This window comes from Chlorocebus sabaeus, chromosome 16 (genome assembly GCF_047675955.1).
Source record: "Chlorocebus sabaeus isolate Y175 chromosome 16, mChlSab1.0.hap1, whole genome shotgun sequence".
In the NCBI taxonomy this organism is placed as follows: Eukaryota; Metazoa; Chordata; class Mammalia; order Primates; family Cercopithecidae; genus Chlorocebus; species Chlorocebus sabaeus.
In genome coordinates, this window is record NC_132919.1 from 64,464,789 (window position 1) to 64,485,268 (window position 20,480).

The window sequence follows — 20,480 nt, forward strand, 5'->3', positions numbered from 1 at the left end:
CATCTGTCAAAGGGCTAATACCCAGAATCTACAAAGAACTTAAACAAATTTACAAGAAAAAATCAAACAACCCCATCAAAAAGTGGGCAAAGGATATGAACAGACACTTTTCAAAAGAAGACATTTATGCAGCCAACAGACACGTGAAAAAATGCTCATCATCACTGGTCATCAGAGAAATGCAAAGCAAAAGCACAATGAGATACCACCTCACACCAGTTAGAATGGAGATCATTAAAAAGTCAGGAAACAACAGGTGCTGGAGAGGATGTGGAGAAATAGGAACACTTTTACACTGTTGGCGGGAGTGTAAACTAGTTCCACCATTGTGGAAGACAGTGTGGCGATTCCTCAAGGATCTAGAACTAGAAATACCATTTAACCCAGCAATCCCATTACTGGGTATATACCCAAAGGATTATATATCATGCTACTATAAAGACACATGCACATGTATGTTTACTGTGGCACTATTCACAATAGCAAAGACTTGGAACCAACCCAAATGTCCATCAATGATAGACTGCATTAAGAAAATGTGGCACATATATACCATGGAATACTATGCAGCCATAAAAAGGATGAGTTCATGTTCTTTGCAGGGACATGGATGCAGCTGGAAACCATCATTCTGAGCAAACTATCACAAGGAAAGAAAACCAAACACCACATGTTCTCACTCATAGGTGGGAATTGAACAATGAGAACACTTGGATACAGGGCAGGGAACATCACACCCCAGGGCCTGTCATGGGGTTGGGGATGAGGGGAGGGATAGCATTAGGAGAAATACTTAATGTCAATGACGAGTTAACCGGTGCAGCAAACCAACACGGCACATACATACCTACGTAACAAACCTGCACGTTTTGCACATGTACCCTTGAACTTAAAGTATAATTTTTTAAAAATTATTTTACCCAGGTTTAAGGAAAAGGGGACTGCTTCTTCTAATCTCTGTCCTCACCACCCCAACCCTCACTCAACACTGTCTTCAGTCTAATTCTTTTCCAGCTCATTTCCCACATGGCTACCAGAGTGAGTGATTACACTAAAGCACGGATTTGATTACATCAGGATCCTTAAAAATTCTTCAGTAATCTTTGTATACTGATATGGAAGCATGTTGATGATATAATGATGAATACAAAAAGCATTTTATATTAAAAATAGAGAACAAAGAACTTAAGCACAAAAATAAACAATGAGAGTACTGAATTATAGCTCATTGAATTCAATCCGTGAATCTATACTGATATAAACAAATGAATAAATAAATGAGGAACAGGAAGTCTTTCCTTGCATTATACTGATATGGTTGAGAAGGAAAAAGCTTTCTCTTAAAGTAGAATGCCAATTAATAAATATAAAAAAAAAACAGAGTTAAAAAGTCAGCCTTTCAATAAAATACCTAGGAATACAGCTACCCAGGGACACGAAAGATCTTTACGAAGAGAACTACAAAACACTGCTCAAAGAAATCAGAGATAACACAAACAAATGAAAAAACATTCCATGCTCATACATAGAAGAATCAATAGCGTTAAAATGGCCAAACTGCCCAAAGCAATTTACAGATTCAATGCTATTCCTATCAACCTACCAATGACATTCTTCACAGAATTAGAAAACAATATTCTAAAATTCATATGGAGCCAAAATGGGCCTGAGTAGCCAATGCAATACTAAGCAAAAAAAGAAAAAAGCAGGAGGCATCATACTACCTGACTTCAAACTAAACTACAGAGCTAAAGTAACCAAAACAGGATGATACTGGTTCAAAAACAGACACATAGACCAATGGAACAGTATAGAGAGCTAAGAAAGAAGGCCACAAACCTACAACCATCTGATCTTTGACAAAGCTCACAAAAACAAGCAATGGGAAATGACTCCCTATTCAATAAACGGTGCTCGGATAACTGGCTAGAAATATGCAAAAGATTGAAACTGAACCCCTTCCTTACACCATTTACAAAAATCAACTCAAGACGGATTAAAAATTTACATTAAATTTAAAACCCAAAACTATAAGCAACCCTGGAAGACAATCTAGGAAACCATTCTGGACATAGGAATGGGCAAAGATTTCATGATGAAGACTCCAAAAGCAATTGCAACAAAAGTAAACATTGACAAATGGGATCTAATTAAACTAAACAGCTTCTGAACAGCAAAAGAAACTATCGACAGAGTAAACAGGCAACCTAAAGAATGGGAAAAAAAATTTTGCAAACTATGCATCTGAAAAAGTTCCAATATCCAGCATCTATAAGGAACTCAAGCAAATTTACAAGGGAAAAAAACATTAAAAAGTGGGCAAAGGACATGAACACATTTCAAAAAAAGATACATGTGGTCAGCAATAATATGAATAAAATCTCAATATTACTGATATGGTTTGGCTATGTCCCCACCCAAATCTCATCTTGAATTTCCACATGTTGAGGGAGGGACCCAGTGGGAGGTAACTGAATCATGGGGGCAGGTCTTTCCCATGCTGTTCTTGTGATAGTGAATAAGTCTCATATGATCTGACAGTTTTATAAGGGAGAGTTTCCCTGCACAAGCTCTCTTTGCCTGCTGCCATTCACGTAAGCTGTGACTTGCTCCTCCTTGCCTTCTGCCATGATTGTGAGGCCTCCCCAGCCATGTGGAATTTAGGTTCATTAAACTGGTTTCTTTTGTAAATTGCTCAGTCTTGGGTATATCTTTTATTTATTTTTGTTTTCTATTTATGTATTTATTTCTGAGACAGAGTCTTGCTCTGTCACCCAGGCTGGAGTGCAGTGGCATGATCTCAGCTCACTGCAACCTCCATCTCCCAGGTTCAAGCAATTCTTCTGCCTCAGCCTCCCAAGTAGCTGGGACTATAGGTACACACCACCACATCTGGGTAATTTTTGTATTTTTAGTAGAGACAGGGTTTCACTATATTGGCCAGGCTGGTCTCAAACTCCTGACCTTGTAATCTTCCCATCTTGCCCTCCCAAAGTGCTAGGATTATACCGCGCCTGGCTAGTCTTGAGTATGTCTTTTTCAACAGCATGAAATCAAACTAATACAGTAAATTGGTACCAGTAGAGTGGGGCACTGCTGAAAAGATACCTGAAAATGTGGAAGGCACTTTGGAACTGGGTAACAAACAGAGGTTGGAACAGTTTGGAGGGCTCAGAAGAAGACAGGAAAATGTGGGAAAGTTTGGAACTTCCTAGAGACTTGTTGAATGGCTTTGACCAAAATGGTGATAATGATATGGACAATGAAATCCAGGCGGAGGTGGTCTCAGATGGAAATGAGGAACTTGTTGAGAACTGGAGTAAAGGTGACTCTTGCTACATTTTAGCAAAGAGATTGGCAGCATTTTGCCCCTCCCCTAGAGATTTGTGGAACTTTGAACTTGAGGGAGATGATTTAGGGTATCTGGCAGAAGAAATTTCTAAGCAGCAAAGCATTCAAGAGGTAACTTGGGTGCTGTTAAAAGCATTTAGTTTTTTTTTTTTTTTTGTGAAATGAGTGATTTAATTTTACAAAAATTAATTCTCTTTTAGTAAAACAAATAGTCCAACAGTTAAAAATTTTCAACTTCAGTGTTTCCATGTAGTAGTTTAACATTTTCAAAGAGGGCAGCAGATTACCTGTATGTATTTACCCCTGCAGATGAATTTCTTGAAAAAGGATCAAAACATCAATCCTTATGTTGTTTGTCTGTATGACAAATTTAACATAAATGTAAAAACAAAATGGAACCATGGAAGAAGTTTGGAAGTAAAATACACATTATTAGAGTTGTATATTTTCAACGTGTGAAATGCCCATTTGGGATTGTCTTTAAGGTTTGCCACTTGGTAGGGATTTACTCTGTCTCTGGCTTGCTCACGGATAAACTAGATCTCCACTGGCAGTGCAGTGAGTGAAAGGTGATGTTTTCTTCTTGATTATTGTTTGGTCTTTAACTATAAAGCATCAGCTTTTTCAACGATCACAAAAGCCCCACTTTACATGATTTCACTTGCTCAAGATGTAATTTATTGCTAATGGAATCACAGAAAAATGTTTTCACTGTTTCTGGAATGTAGAATCAAGTAAGGAAAATTGCTATTGAAGAGGAATTATTGATTCTCTTGTTACAATAGTTGCATTTCAGCTTTGATACATGAACTCTTATTTTTTTTTTTTTTTTTTTTTTTTTTTTGAGACGGAGTCTCGCTCTGTCACCCAGGCTGGAGTGCAGTGGCCGATCTCAGCTCACTGCAAGCTCCGCCTCCCGGGTTCACGCCATTCTTCTGCCTCAGCCTCCTGAGTAGCTGGGACTACAGGCGCCCGCCACCGCGCCCGGCTAGTTTTTTGTATTTTTTAGTAGAGACGGGGTTTCACCATGTTAGCCAGGATGGTCTCGATCTCCTGACCTTGTGATCCGCCCGTCTCGGCCTCCCAAAGTGCTAGGATTACAGGCTTGAGCCACCGCGCCCGGCCTGAACTCTTATTTTTATTGTTGCAATAATTTATATTTAAGCCTTAAATTTTCTGCATAACCTTCCTTGAGCTATGTTGTTTTAAACCAGATGTGACAATTTTGCCTTAATGTATCATTCTCTTGGTCTGTCTTGAAAACCTTGAGTAGATGTTATCAAATCTGGGTTTGAGAAGTTGTAAAGTTACCAATAACTTGCTTGGCAAACTTTTACAAGAAGCTTTACTTTGTCCTCAGTTTTTCTGTCTGAATATATAGGAAACTAATAATGAATGGATATATAACACCCCTCTTAATAGCTCCAAAGTTATAAAATTATTATTTAACTCTCCTTAGAATAACCAAGGGTGCATATTAAAATCATGGATGAATTTCTTTCTGAAATGTGTTGAACAAGGACTGGTGTCATTTTCTAAACAAATTAGTTTATTTACTATAACAAATGTATGAAGCAAAAATGTTAATCAAATCAGAATTAATCGTTTCTCTTCTGCACTCTCACAGCACAGTGTACTTTGGTTAAAAGTGTTTCTCTGACAGTTGTATATTACAGCTGGACTCCTGGGGCATCCATTTTTCTCATGAGGTTGCACAAGCCACAAAGAGCAGGGCATAAAGTTGTTCTTTATTTATTTTATTTCCAGCCCCAATGCGGGTCTAAATAATATCATCTTCCATTTCCCAAGCATTGCTTTCATTATATAATGTTTTGACTTCCCCCAAAAGAATTCATGCATCAGGTATTATTACCTCACTTTGTAACTAAGAAAACAGGTCAGAGATATTTAGTTACTTGTTGAAAATGACAAAGACGGTAAGGGATAGAGCTGAGATACTACATAGATCTGTCTGATGCTAAAGCTCAACACGTTTCTCCTATGATAGGCCAGAGCAGATGAGTAACACCTGCTGAATCAAAGGCAAAGAAATCTTTTTTTTTTTTCTTCTGGAAACACTGTGCTTACAAACTTCCCAAAATGTGACTATTTTATCTGACTATAAAAAGAAATAGCAAAAACAATTATATTACACAGTATCTGCATCAGCTTTATCATCTCCCAAATGGGAGATATAATATTGAGATATGGTGAGAGTTAAGTATAATTTTTTATCTAACATGAAATAGCTTATGTACCTGACACAAAGAAGTTCTCAATGACTGTTACATACAATTTTTATTATCTTTATTGAGTACTATTTGCACCTAAAAGTCCAACATATCTTAAATCAGAGGAAGTTCTTACTTTTAGAATAGCTCTACTGGAAATTCATAAATATCACAAAACATGCTTTGTAATTATTTTAAAGGTGACTTGTGACCATTTACCCATATCTTTTACTTGTAATAAATGCCTCAACTTTTTGGAATTATAGTGTGTTCATTGTGCCAAGGGAAGATGATATCTGTATTTGTGTGGGGAGGGAATAACCATAGTTTTAAGGTACATTCTTTTTTTTTTATTATACTTTAAGTTCTAGGGTACATGTGCATAACATGCAGGTTTGTTACATATGTATACTTGTGCCATGTTGGTGTGCTGCACCCATCAACTCATCAGCACCCATCAACTCGTCATTTACATCAGGTATAACTCCCAATGCAATCCTTCCCCCCTTCCCATGATAGGCCCCGGTGTGTGATGTTCCCCTTCCCGAGTCCAAGTGATCTCATTGTTCAGTTTCCACCTATGAGTGAGAACATGCAGTGTTTGTTTTTCTGTTCTTGCGATAGTTTGCTGAGAATGATGGTTTCCAGCTGCATCCATGTCCATACAGCCAACAGACACATGAAAAAATGCTCATCATCACTGGCCATCAGAGAAATGCAAATCAAAACCACAGTGAGATACCATCTCACGCCAGTTAGAATGGCAATCATTAAAAAGTCAGGAAACAACAGGTGCTGGAGAGGATGTGGAGAAATAGGAACACTTTTACACTGTTGGTGGGATTGTAAACTAGTTCAACCATTATGGAAAACAGTATGGCGATTCCTCAAGGATCTAGAACTAGATGTACCATATGACCCAGCCATCCCATTACTAGGTATATACCCAAAGGATTATAAATCATGCTGCTATAAAGACACATGCACACGTATGTTTATTGCAGCACTATTCACAATAGCAAAGACTTGGAATCAACCCAAATGTCCATCAGTGACAGACTGGATTAAGAAAATGTGGCACATATACACCATGGAATACTATGCAGCCATAAAAAAGGATGAGTTCGTGTCCTTTGTAGGGAATGGATGCAGCTAGAAACCATCATTCTCAGCAAACTGTCTCAAGAACAGAAGACCAAACACCGCATGTTCTCACTCATAGGTGGGAATTGAACAATGAGATCACTTGGACACAGGAAGGAGAACATCATACACCGGGGCCTATTCTGGGGAGCGGGGAGCAGGGAGGGATAGCATTAGGAGACAAATCTAATGTCAATGACGAGTTCATGGGTGCAGCACACCAACATGGCACATATATACATAGGTAACAAACCTGCACATTGTGCACATGTACCCTAGAACTTAAAGTATAATAATAAAAAGTGGGCAAAAGGATATACAAGGTATAGCAAAATGATGTACTAGAAGGCTCCACCAATCACCCCCCTGCAAGGACACCAATTTAACTGTCTACACAGGAAAAAAACACCTTCATAAGAACTGAAAATCAGGTGAGTCCTCACAGTACCTAATTTTAACTCTGCATTGCTGAAAGAGGCACTGAAGAGAGTAAAAACAGTCTTGAATCCCCAATGCCACCCCTACTCAACCCCCAGCAACAGCGAAAGGGATAGAACATAGCAATTGTGAATCACTAAACTCAGCACTGTTCTGTTACAGCAGAAAGGATAACCAGACCAAACTCAGCTGATGCCCACCCAAGAGCGAGCATTTAAAGTAGTCCTGGCCAGAGAGGAATCGCTGATCTCAGTGGTCAAAATGAGTTTTTGCATGCCTTGTCACTGCGGGCTAAAGTGTTCAGTGCTAAGTAACACTTACTCTAAGTAAGCCTGAAAGGCAGTCTAGGCCATACGGACTGCAACTCATAGGTGAGTCCCAGTGCTGTACTGGGCCCAGAGACAGTGGACTGGTGGGGGGTGGCGTGGGGCACATGACCTACTGAGACACCAGCTGGAGTAGCTAAGGGACTGCTTACATCACCTCTCCTCTAACCAGGCCACACAGTTTGTGGCTCCAAAAGAGGTTCCATCCTTCCACTTGAAGAGAGGATAGGGAAGAGAAGCAGGACTTTGTTTTGCATCTTGGATAGGAGGTGAGCCACAGTGGGATAGCGCACCAGTCAGAATTTTAAGTCCTCTGTTACAGGCTCTAGCTCTCACAACTTTTCTAAACACAACATCAATGAGAAGGGAAGCCGCAGCCTTGAAGGGAAAGACCAGTGCTGGCAGCATTCATCACCTTCTAAGTGAAGAGCCCTTGGACCCCAAATAACCAGCAGCAAAACCCAGGTACTACATCAAGGGACTTGGATGAGTCTCTGAGAATTGCTGGATTCAGGTGAGACTCAGCACATCACCAGTTGTGGTGGCTATCAGGTGAAACTCCTTCTGCTTGAGAAAAGCAGAAGGAAAAGTAAAGGAAATTTTGTCTTGCATCTTAGGTACCAGGACGGCCACAGAGGAACAGAGCACCAAGCAGGCTCTTGGGGTCCCAATTCCAGGATTTGACTCTTAGATGGCATCTCTAGACCTGCCCTGGGCCAGAAGAAAACTCACCGCTCTGAAGAATGAGTCCCAGGCCAGGCAGTATTCGACACAAAGTGACTGAAGAGCCCTTGGCAGTAGTCTGGCAGTACTTCTCACAGCCTGTGGTGGCAGTGGCTATAGGGCGAGGCTCTTCAGCCTTTGAAAAGGCAAAGGAAGAGGCGGAAGGACTTCTTTTGGTTTGAGTGCCAGCTCAGCCACAGTACAAAAGAACACCACATAGTTCCTGACTTGCAGATGGCACCTCTGGACCTACCTGGGGCCTGAGGAAACTCATCACCCTGAAGGAAAAGATATAGGCCTTTGCCACCTGCTGATTGCAAAGCCCCACATCCTTGAGGGAACATATGCAGTAGCCAGGAAGTAGGCTACAGAAGGCCTTGAGTGAGACTCAGTGCTACACTGGCTTTAGGTCTGACACAGCACCATCATATGCTAGTGGCCACAGGGGTGCTGGTATCACTCCACCCCCAGCTTTAGGTGGCTCAGAACAAAGGTAGAGACTCTGTTTGTTTGGCAGAAAGTAGAGAACAGAATAAGAGTTTACCTGGTAAACCAAAGAATTGTCCTGAATCTTATCTAAGACCATCAGGGCTCTACAAGTCTGCAAGAATCACACCATTACTAGGCTTGCAATGCTCCCTAAAGCAGATACAGCTTAGATCACAACAATCAAGTCCTTTTAAATACCTGGAAGGCTTTCCCAAGAAGGACAGGTACAAACAAGCCCAGACAGTGAAGACTACAGTAAATACCTAATTCTTCAATGCCCAGACACTAAACAACATCTACTAGCATTAACAACATTCAAAATAACATGACCTTGCCAAAAGAATATGCCATCAAGGACCAATCATGGAGAAACAGAGATATGTGACCTTTCAGACACAGAATTCAAAATAGCTGTGTTGAGGAAACTGAAAGAAATTTAATATAATGCAGAGAAGGAATTCAGAATTCTACTAGATAAATTTAACAAAGACACTGAAATAATTAAAAACAATTGGGCAGAAATTCTGGAGCTGAAAAATTCAATTGGCATACAGAAGAATACATCAGAGTCTTTTTAATAGCTGAATTGATCAAACAGAATAAAGATTTAGTGAGCTTGAAGATGGTCTATTTGAAAGCATACAGTCAGAGGAGACAAAAGAAAAAAGAATAAAAAACAACGAAACGTGCCTACAGGATCTAGATAATAGCTTCAAAACGACAAATCTGCAAGTAATTGGCCTTAAAGAGGCAATAGAGAAAAAGATAGTGGTAGAAAGTTTATTCAAAGGGATAATAACAGAGAACTTTCCAAACATAAAGAAAGATATCAATATCCAAGTACCAGAATGTTCTAGAACACCAAGCAGATTTAACCCTTGTGGCTATTACTTCACTACTTCAAGTCACTTAATCAAACTTCCAAAGGTCAAGGATAAAGCAAGAATCCTTAAAGCCACAAGAAAGAAAGAAACAAATAACATACAATGGAGCTCCAATATGTTTGGCAGTAGACTTTTCAGTAGAAACCTTACAGGCCAGGAGAGAGTGGCATGACATATTTACAGTGCTGAAGGAAAAAAAGTTATACCCTAGAATAGTATATCCAGTGAAAATATTCTTCAAACACAAATTAAAAATAAAGACTTTCCTAGACAAACAAAGCTGAGAGATTTTGTCAATACCAGACCTGTCCTACATGAAATGCTAAAGGGAGTGCTTCAATCAGAAAGAAAAGGGCATTAATGAGCAATAAGTAATCACATGAAGGTACAAAATCTCACTGGTAATAGTAAATACACAGAAAAACACAGAATATTATAACACAGCAACTGTGTTGTGTAAACTACTCTTATCCTAAGGAGAAAGACAAAACAATGAGTCAATCAAAAATAAGAACAGCAGTAACTTTTTGAAAGATAAACAGTACAATAAGATATAAATAGAAAAAACCAACATATTAAAAAGGGGGATGAAGTGAAGGAATACTTTTTAAAATTAGTTTTCTTTTTCCTTATTTGTTTATGTAGGCAAACAGTGTTGTTATCAGTTTAAAACACTGTGCTATAAGATAGTATTTGCAAGCCTCATGGTAACCTCAAACCAAAAAATATACAATGCATATACAAAAAATTAAAAGCAAGAAACTAAATCATACCACCAGAGAAAATCACCTTCACTAAAAGAAGACAAGAAGAAAAGAAAGAAGATAAAAAACACAAAACAACCAGAAAACAAGTAACAAAATGGCAGGAGTAAGTCCTTACTTATCAATAACAACACTGAATGTAAATAGACTAAACTCTTCAATCAAGACACAGACTGGCTAAATTGATGAAGAAACAAGACCTACTGATCTGCTGCCTACAAGAAATACATTTCACCAATAAAGACATACTAAAAATAAAGCAGTGGAAAAAAGATATTCCATGTCAATGGAAACCCAAAAAAAGCAGGACTTGCCAGACTTACATCCGAATAAGTAGATATCAAGACAAAAGCTATAAGAACAGGCAAAGTAGGTCATTATATAATTATAAATGGGTCAAGTCAGTAAGAAGATGTAACAATTTTAAATGTATATGCACCCAGCACTGGAGCACCCAGATGTATAAAGCACACAGGTATATAAACAGATAAATGGACTCCAATACAATAGTAGTTGCAGACTTCAACACCCTACTTTCAGCACTGGAGAAGTCTTTCAGACAGAAAATTAACAAAGAAACATCAGCCTTAATCTGCACTATAGACCAAAAGAATCTAATAGAAATTTACAGAACATTTCACCCAATGGCTGCAGAATACACATTCTTTTCCTCAGCATATGTATCATTCTCAAGATTAGACCATATGTTAGGTCACAAAACAAATCTTAAAACATTTAAAAAAAAAATTGAAGGCCGAGTACAGTGGCTCACATCTGTAATCCCAGCACTTTGGGAGGCCAAGGCAGGTGGATCACTTGAGGTCAGGAGCTCAAGACCAGCCTGACCAACATGGCAAAACCCCATCTCTACTAAAAATACAAAAGATTAGCTGGGCATAGTGGCAGGTGCCTGTAATCCCAGCTACTTGGGAGGCTGAGGCAGGAGAATCACTTGAACCCGGGAGACGGAGGCTGCAATGAGCTGAGATTGCACCATTGCACTCCACCCTGGGAAACAGAGTGAAATTCCAGCTCAAAAAAAAAAGAAAAAAATTGAAATAATATCCAACAGCTTCTCTGATAGCAATTGAATACAACTAGAAATTAATAACAAGAGAAATTCTGGAAACAACACAAATACTTGGAAATTAAACAGTATGCTCCTACATGACTAGTGGGTCAATGAAGGCATTAAGAAGAAAATTTAAAAATTTCTTGAAACAAATGATAAAGGAAACACAACATACCACAACCCATGGGATACAGCAAAAGCAGCCCTAAGATGGAAGTTAATAGCCATAAGTACCTACATGAGAAAAGACAAAAAAACTTCAAATAAACAATCTAACAAAGTATCTTAAAGGACTGGAGAAGCCAGAGAAAAACCCAAAAAATAGTAGAAAAGAAATAATAAAGATCAGAGCAGAAACAAATGAAATTAAAATAAAGAAAAAATACAAAAGACCAATGAAACAAAAAGCTGGTATTTTGAAAAGTTAAACAAAACTGACAACCTTTATCCAGACTAAGAAAAAAATGGGGCCGGGCGCGGTGGCTCACGCCTGTAATCCCAGCACTTTGGGAGGCCGAGGCGGGCGGATCACAAGGTCAGGAGATCAAGACCATCCTGGCTAACACGGTGAAACCCCGTCTCTACTAAAAATAGAAAAAATTAGCCGGGCGCAGTGGCGGGCGCCTGTAGTCCCAGCTACTTGGGAGGCTGAGGCAGGAGAATGGTGTGAACCCGGGAGGCGGAGCTTGCAGTGAGCCGAGATTGCGCCACTGCACTCCAGCCTGGGCGACAGAGCGAGACTCCGTCTTAAAAAAAAAAAAAAAAAAAAAAAAAGAAAGAAAAAAATGGAAGATACCAACAAAATCAGAAAAGAAAGAGGAGACATTACAATTTATGCTGCAGAAATTCAAAGGATCATTAGAGGCTACTATGACCAACTGTATGTCAATAAATTGGAAAGCCTAAAAGAAATGAAAAATTTCTAAGCACATAATATCTACCAAAATTGAACCAGGAAGAACTCCAAAATCTGAAGAGATCATTAACAGGTAACAAGACTGAAGATCTAACAAAAAGTCTCCCAGCAAAGAAAAACCCAGAACCTGATGGCTTCACTGCTTAATTCTACCAAACATTTACAGAAGAAATAATGCCAATCCTACTCAAACTATTCTGAAAAATAAGGATGAGGGAATACTTCCAAACTCATTCTACAAGGCCAGAATTACCCTGACACCAAAACCAGACAAAACCACATGAAAAGAAAAGAAAAGAAAAGAAAAGAAAACTACAAGCCAGTATCTCTGATGATTGTTGATGCAAAAGTCCTCAACAAAATACTAGCAAACCAAATTCAGCAATACATAAGAAAGATCATTCATCATGACCAAGTGGGATTGATTCCTGGGATGCAAGAATGGTCCAACATATGCAATTCAATTAATGTGATTCATCATATCAACAGAATGAAGGATAAAAACCATCTGATCATTTCAATTGATGCTGAAAAAGCATTTGATAAAATTCAACATTCCTTCATGATAAAAACCCTAAAAAAGCTTGGTATAAAAGGAACATATTTCAACATAATACAAGCCATATACAAGAGACCCATAGTTAGTATCATACTGAATGGAGAAAAACTGAAAGCTTTTCCTTTAAGATCTACTACATGACAAAGATGCCTATTGTCATCACTATATTCAGCATAGTACCAGAAGTCTTAGCTACAGCAATCAGATGAGAGAAAGAAATAAATGACATCCAAACTGGGAAGAAGTCAAATTATCCTTGTTTGCAGATATGATCTTGTATTTGGGAAAACCTAAAGATTCCACCAAAAGACTATTAGAATTGATAAATTCAGTAAAGTCACAGGATACAAAACTAACATACAAAATTCAGCAGCATTTCTATATATCAACAGCGAACAATGTGAAAAAGAAATAAAACATGTAATTCCACTTATAATACCCATGCATAAAATTTAATACTTAGGAATTAACCAAAGACGTGATACACCTCTATAATAAAAACTATAAAACATTGATGAAAAAAATTAAAGAGGACACCAAAGACTGGAAAGATATTTCATGTTCATGAATTAGAAGAATCAATATTGTTAAAATGTCTATGCTACCCAAAGGAATCTGCAGATTCAATGCAATCCCTATCAAAATGCCAATGACATTCATCACAGAAATAGAAAAAAAAAATCTAAAATTTATATGGAACCGCAAACACCCAGAATAGCCAAACAGCTAATCTAAGCAAAAAGAACAAACCTGGAAGAAACACATTACCTGATTTCGAATTATACTACAGAGCTATAGTAACCAAAACAGAATGGTATTGGCATGAAAACGAACACATAGACCAATGGAGCAGAGCACAGAACTCAGAAACAAATCTTCACAGCTACAGTGAACTCATTTTTGACAAAGGTGCCAAAAACATACACTGAGGTAAAGACAGTCTCCTCAATAAATGGTGCTGGGAAAATTGGATATCTACACACAGAGGAATAAAACTAGGCCCCTATCTCTTGCCATATACAAAAATCAAATCAAAATGGATTGAAGACTTAAATTTAAGACTTCAAACTATCAAGCTGCTACAAGAAAACAGCGGGAAAAAATCTCCAGAACATTCATCTGGGCAAAATGTTCTTGAGCAAATCCCACAAGCACAGGAAATCAAAGTAAAAATAGACAAACGGGATCACATCAAGTTTAAAAGCTTCTGCATAGAAATGAAACAATCAACAAAGTGAAAAGACAATCCACAGAACAGGAGAAAATATTTGCAAACTATCCCTCTGACAACAGATTAATAACCAGAATATATAAGGAGTTTCCTAACAACTCTATAGGAAAAAACAACAACAACAAATAATCCAATCAAAAAATGGACAAAAGATTCGAATAGACATTTCTCAAAAGAAGACATACAAATGCAAACAGGCATATGAAAAAGTGCTCTACATCATTGATCATCACAGAAATGCAAATCAAAACTACAATGAGTTATCATCTTACCCCAGCTAAAATGGCTTATATCTAAAAGACAAGAAATAACAAAGGCTGGCAAAAAGAGAACCCTAGTACATTGTTGGTGGGAATGTAAATTAGTACAACCACTATGGAGAACAGTTGGGAGAGTCCTTAAAAAACTAAAAATTGAGCTACCATACGATCTAGCAATCCCACTAATGGGTATATATCCAAAAGAAAGGAAATCAGTATATTGAAGAGATATCTGCACTCCCATGTTTGTTGCAGCACTGCTCACAGTATCTGACATTTGGAAGTAACCTAAGTGTCCATCAACAGATGAACAGATAAAGAAAATGTGGTACTTATACACATGGAGTATTATTCAGCTGTTAAAAAGAATGAGATCCCGTCATTTGCAATAATATGGATGGAGTCGGAAGTCATTATGTTAAGTGAAATAAGCCAGGCACATAAAGACAAACATCACATATTCTTGCTTATTTGTGGGATCTAAAATTATAACAATTGAACTCATGGGCATAGAAAGTAGAAAGATGGTTACCAGAGGTTGGGTAGGGTAGTGGCAGGGTTGGGGGTAGGGATGGCTAATGGCTACCAAAAAATGAATAAGACCTACTACTTGATAGTAAAACAGGGTGACTAAAGTCAGTAATAACTTAATGGCATACATTTTTAAATAACTAAAAAAGTAGAATTGGATTGTTTGTAACACAAAGATAAATGCTTGAGGATACCCCATTTTCCATGATGTGATTATTTCACATTGCCTGCCTATATCAAAACATCTCATATATCCCATAAATACATACACCTACTATGTACTCACAAAAAATATTAAAAAATTAAAAATAAATGAAAAGTGGGAAAATGACATGAACAGATACTTTTCAAAACAAGACATTTATGCAGCCAACAAGCATATGGAAAAATGCTCAATATCACTAATCATTAGAGAAATGCAAATCAAAGCCACAGTGAGATACTATCTCATACCAATCAGAATGACTATTATTAAGAAGTCAAAAATAGCAGATGCTGGCAAGGTTGTGTAGAAAAGGCAACACTTATACACTGCCAATGGGAATGTAAACTAGCTTAACCACTGTGGGAAGCAGTTTGGGGTTTTCTCAAAGAACCTAAAACAGAATTACCATTTGACCCAGCAATCTCATTATTGGGCAGATACCCAAAGAAATATAATTGTTCTACCATAAAGACATATGCATGTGTGTGTTCATCACAGTGCTATTCACAATAGCAAAGACATGGAATCAGCCTAAATGCCCCTCAGTGGCAGACTGGGAACATATATTCTTACTTACAAGTGGAAGCTAAACATTGAGTACATATGGATGCAAAGAAAGAAATGACAGTTACCAGGGCCTACTTGAGGGTGGAGGATTGGAGGAGGTTGAGGACTGAAAACTATCTATCAGGTACTATGCTTATTACATGGGAGATGAAATAATTTGTACACCAAACCCCAACCCCTATGACACAAAATTTACCTACATAGCAAAACTGCATATGTACCCCTGAACCTAAAATAAAAGTTAAAAAAAGATGGTGAATACCAAAATAAATAAATTAATAAAAATTTAAAAAAAGATTATTGGTTCTTACACTAGGCAGAAGAGAAAACTATTTTTCCCTAAAGATTATAGTCTTTTCTTTTCCTTGTATTCTTCTTCTTCCTTTTTTTTTTTTTTTTTTTTTTTTGAGACAGGGTCTCACTGTCACCCAGGTGAGAGTGCAGTGGCATGATTTCAGCTCACTGCAACCTCCACCTCCCAGTTTCAAGTGATTCTCGTGCCTCAGCCTCCAGAGTAACTGGGACTACATGCACACACCACCATGCCTGGCTAATTTTTGTATTTTTTTTTTTTAGTACAGACAAGTTTCCACCATATTGGCCAGGCTGGTCTTAAATGCCTCAGCCTCCCAAAGTGCTGGGATTACAGGCGTGAGCCACCACGCCCAGCCTAGATTATAGTCTTTTCCAGTTGTGCTACCCATTAGACATGTAAAGGCATTAGAAAATGATACTAGTGTTAAATAAGTTTAAAACCATCTCAAAAGCCTATCTGGGGTTTTTCCAAGAGATCTACAGCACAAGTCATTATATATCTCCATTCAACTGAAAATTCTTACTTTCAGGAAGAGATGAAAATCCTGAATTGACCAAATTGCTCATAAACTCTTGTAAATTCACTGTCCCATCCTCTGAAAGAAAAATGCAAGTCAAAGGACATGGAAAAAGTAAATAATCAAATATAAGAAACAGACAACTATAATTGCTATATTGAGAAATAATATATAGATATGGCTTTGAAACTGATATATTCAGTCAAAAACACAGGTGCATACATATCATTCAGACACACACACATATACTCATCCTCTATAGATTTCCCACTTTATGCTGTTACTGAAGATTACTAGAACACAGATGACAATAACTAGAACCCAGATGAACAGTAGGTATTTTAAGCCTTGGATAATCTATGAAGCAGAAAAGCCTCTTAAGAATTCTTGAAACATTCAAACTGATTCATGTTAACTAAGATAAAGGATACCTAGAAATACATTAAATACTCACCCCTGGGAGCCACATTCTTCAGTGCTCTTTGAATCACATCTTGGGGTAATGGAACTCCTACAGTTTTCAACATGAAGTCTAGGTCATCAGGGTTTGCCACGTTTTTCTTAATGGAGGCCAGAACTTTCAAGGAATCTTCTGTTTCTATTTGGAAAAAAAAACACAGTACAAAAATTTTTTTAAACACTCAAATATTGTTAGTAGATTCTGAATGATAGTAATAACTACTGCTACTACTGCCCATTGAGTACTGTCTGAGCTTGCTAGACACAAGCAAGCTCATCTCAGAGATTACAGGTATCTCATCTCATTTAATCCCACAAAAGCTCTGTGGAGTCAGTACCAATATTTCCCTTATTTAAGAGATAAGAAAACCTAGCCTTAGAGAGGCTATTCTGTCCAAGAACCCATAGATACTAGATGTGAAATCAAGTCTGAAATCCAGGATAACTGATGTTATAGGCAGAATGTTTAACCATGATGTTAACCAAGTCATTGCAGATATTTAAATCTGAGATTTAAGAATGATTACATAGAACTCAGAACATCTGCTTAGTCTCTTCTCTATCATATTTGAGGCTGAGAATTCTATTAAAGATATGACAACTAACCATAAATTAATTGTTTTGCCTAAAATTGGATAAATGGTCATCTTTTAATATGACTGTCATCAATGAATTTTTTTCATTTAGCAGATCACTTGCATGCATCAACACATATACATAAAAATGTCCCCCCAAAATGGAAAGCTTGGTACTAATATATAACTACCAAAAAAGGTAATATTTAATTTGGAAAGTACCATGGATAAATTATTCTAACAAGCAAAAAAAAAAATGTTAAGCATTGTATTATGATGAACATCATTATATCAAAAACATTTACCCTGTATGAGTTTAAACTTATGAATGACCTATCTAGGAGAGTCTTATAGGTGTCAATTACAAAACCAAGGATTAAAGAAAAACTATTTCATCTGTTGAAATACTTACCACTTTGCCATCCTAAATAATTTCATTTTGTAGCTCCCTAAATTAGGTCTTTTGAATTCAGTTTGGTTTCAATTTAGAAAACATTTAGAAAGAGTTTAGAAAACACTAAGCATTTAAACTCTTCTCAAAAATACTGGCTTCTCCAAGAAGACTCAGGGAATTCAAAATAGTTGTGAATTTACTAATTAAATTAGCCTAAACATTGAGGAGACCCAGAAGTTCCACAGACTTTTTTTATGTTGAGGATGTTGGTTAATTAAATATATTAAAAATAGATTACATACAATCCCTTATGGATTGGTAGTGGAGTAGTGGAAGAATACCATAAAGGAAGTGTATATGTTTCAAAATGTTCCTATATGTTTCTAAATGTTTCAACAGTGAATTGTCTCATGACAAAATCTCATTTTAATAAAGAGATAATAGGATAGAGAAAAAGAAGTAACACTGATCTTATTCCCACAGAATTTTGGTAAAATAGAAGATATTTCCAACTGATAGCAGTCATCTTGGACCACAAACTTGGACACTAGGATGAATCATCTAGATAAATTTTGTCTATTTACTCTTTTTGAGTGATGAACAAATATACTACAATTCTAGAAAATATCAGTTGAGAAAACACCAGGACTAGAATCCCCTATTGATTCTTGATCCAATGTACATTTATTTATGTGTGTGTGCATATTTACATATTTAGGCATACACACATACACACACACACACACACACACACACATCTTTCTTTACAGCATTAGAAAACTGCATAAATGAATATAATTAACACCAAACAATTCCATTCAAACTTTTTATTGTTAAAAATTCTCACTCACTTGAAGCTTTAGTAAAATACGGTGTTTGCATCAACTGACTCAGGCAATCTTTTAAGTTCACTTTCCCCTCTTCTGAAAATGGAACATAAAGGGATGGATAACATTTCGTCAAAAGATACCAAGCAATGGTGTTAGAAGATATCCATGCCTACTTAATCTTTAAGACTAAAATGTTTTCTAACTCTGATTCTGCTATACATACCTCAGAATAACTATGAAAAGGAATATGATTATGATGACTCTTGTGGTCATTTTTGTTGTAGTGTCAATGAGCATTTTGTGGATTTTACACACACCTTAACCAATTGGGACAACTGTTTTGGTATGTTTCCTCTCCCATTTTATATTATCTTAATTTTTCAGTATCACAAGTCCTATAAGTGCCTATATTTTCAAGGAAGACAATTTATCTGCCAGAAAATAAGTCTTATAAACCAAACTCAACCATAATATCTAAAGAAGACTATGCTTATGAGCAAAGATATATTAGTAAAGGAAGTGTGCAATCTTTGGCTTTCTATCAGGCATATGCTTGGGACTTAAGATGAAAAAGAGCATCCCAAGGCTCTGCATGTAAACTAAACATTCCATTGGCAGGATTCTAAAAACTCCAGCATAGCCCATTGAGAATTCTAGGGAAACCCAACTGGTTGTGTGCATCAGCACACTAAGGATTAGGTCTTTGTTTCATGGGCTTGAGACAGCTTCACAGCTTCTGACAAACAAATAGGATACAGAGAGGAAGATTATATTTTCCTAGGATACTCAATATTAAGATAATCCAGAACAAATTCTCATTCAGCCCTAAAAGGGAAAATCTAGAGTTGCCGAACTCATTGCATTTGATTCCTCATCACTTAAGCTCTTTGGATTCTGAGTGAAAGTAAACACAAGCTTTTTGTGTTTAATAAATGACTCAGAAGTGTTACAGCTCTTTTAGAATTTGTCTAGCAGGCTTTCTGGTTTTTGCCAGAAAACCCTTCAAAAATTTTTCTTTAAATAAAGAAATGACTCAGAAGAGAAAATACATACTATCAACACAAACGGATCCAAGCACCTCCTGTAATTCTTCCTCTGGAAAATAAATCCCCAGGCCTTTCAGTACAGAATTTACATCATCAGCATCAAGTTTTTCATTGGTGACCTTGTCTAAGGCCTTTGCAAGTTTGTTAACCTCTATCAAGATAAAATAGAAAATATTTTCAGTTTAGCTACAGTCATATTGTAAATAATAAACTACAGTTCAAAACATTAGTATAGGTACCTGACATCGTTAATTTAAAGATGATATAGCACAGTGCAATTCACCTTAAATACTCAGGGGAGAGATCATTCCAAACTTCATCATCCAAAAAAATCCTTGATAACATTCTTGGTATGTGCCCTTACAGCATTTTTATATTTTAGTGGTATTTAATTAAAACTCTTTAATGGAAAACTTTGTTTCAGTTAGCAAGGTATCCTGACCATTTTCCCTTTCAACACACTATTCTACCAGCACCATTTTAAATGACTGTATAGTATTCCACTGCATTAATATATCCTATCTTTCTAAATGAAAGTTTAATTGTTATCATAAGTGGAATCCTGATGATAAATTTTCTTAAACATGCATCTGTTCACTAATGGTTTTTTCCTAACATAAATTTCCAAAGTTAAATGGGGTGCACGGTTTCAA

The 20,480-nt window shown here is 37.0% G+C and overlaps 1 protein-coding gene and 1 non-coding gene across 2 annotated transcripts in view; one reads left to right on the forward strand and one right to left on the reverse strand.

Moving 5' to 3' along the window:
- The window catches only part of LOC103243284 (uncharacterized), a 183,716-nt gene extending 163,643 nt beyond the window's left edge, over nucleotides 1-20,073 (reverse strand). Inside the window, exons 1-5 of the mRNA XM_073005427.1 lie at nucleotides 20,067-20,073; nucleotides 19,835-19,978; nucleotides 18,803-18,874; nucleotides 16,978-17,121; nucleotides 16,530-16,601 (exon numbers count right to left, since the gene is read on the reverse strand). Coding sequence (XP_072861528.1) covers nucleotides 16,530-16,601; nucleotides 16,978-17,121; nucleotides 18,803-18,874; nucleotides 19,835-19,978; nucleotides 20,067-20,073 — 439 coding nt within the window. The remainder of the gene's footprint in view (nucleotides 1-16,529; nucleotides 16,602-16,977; nucleotides 17,122-18,802; nucleotides 18,875-19,834; nucleotides 19,979-20,066) is intronic.
- LOC119622282 (U7 small nuclear RNA) lies at nucleotides 19,723-19,784 on the forward strand. The gene has a single exon (XR_005238941.1). It is a non-coding gene; the product is annotated as a U7 small nuclear RNA (small nuclear RNA).
- Nucleotides 20,074-20,480: the final 407 nt, after the last annotated feature.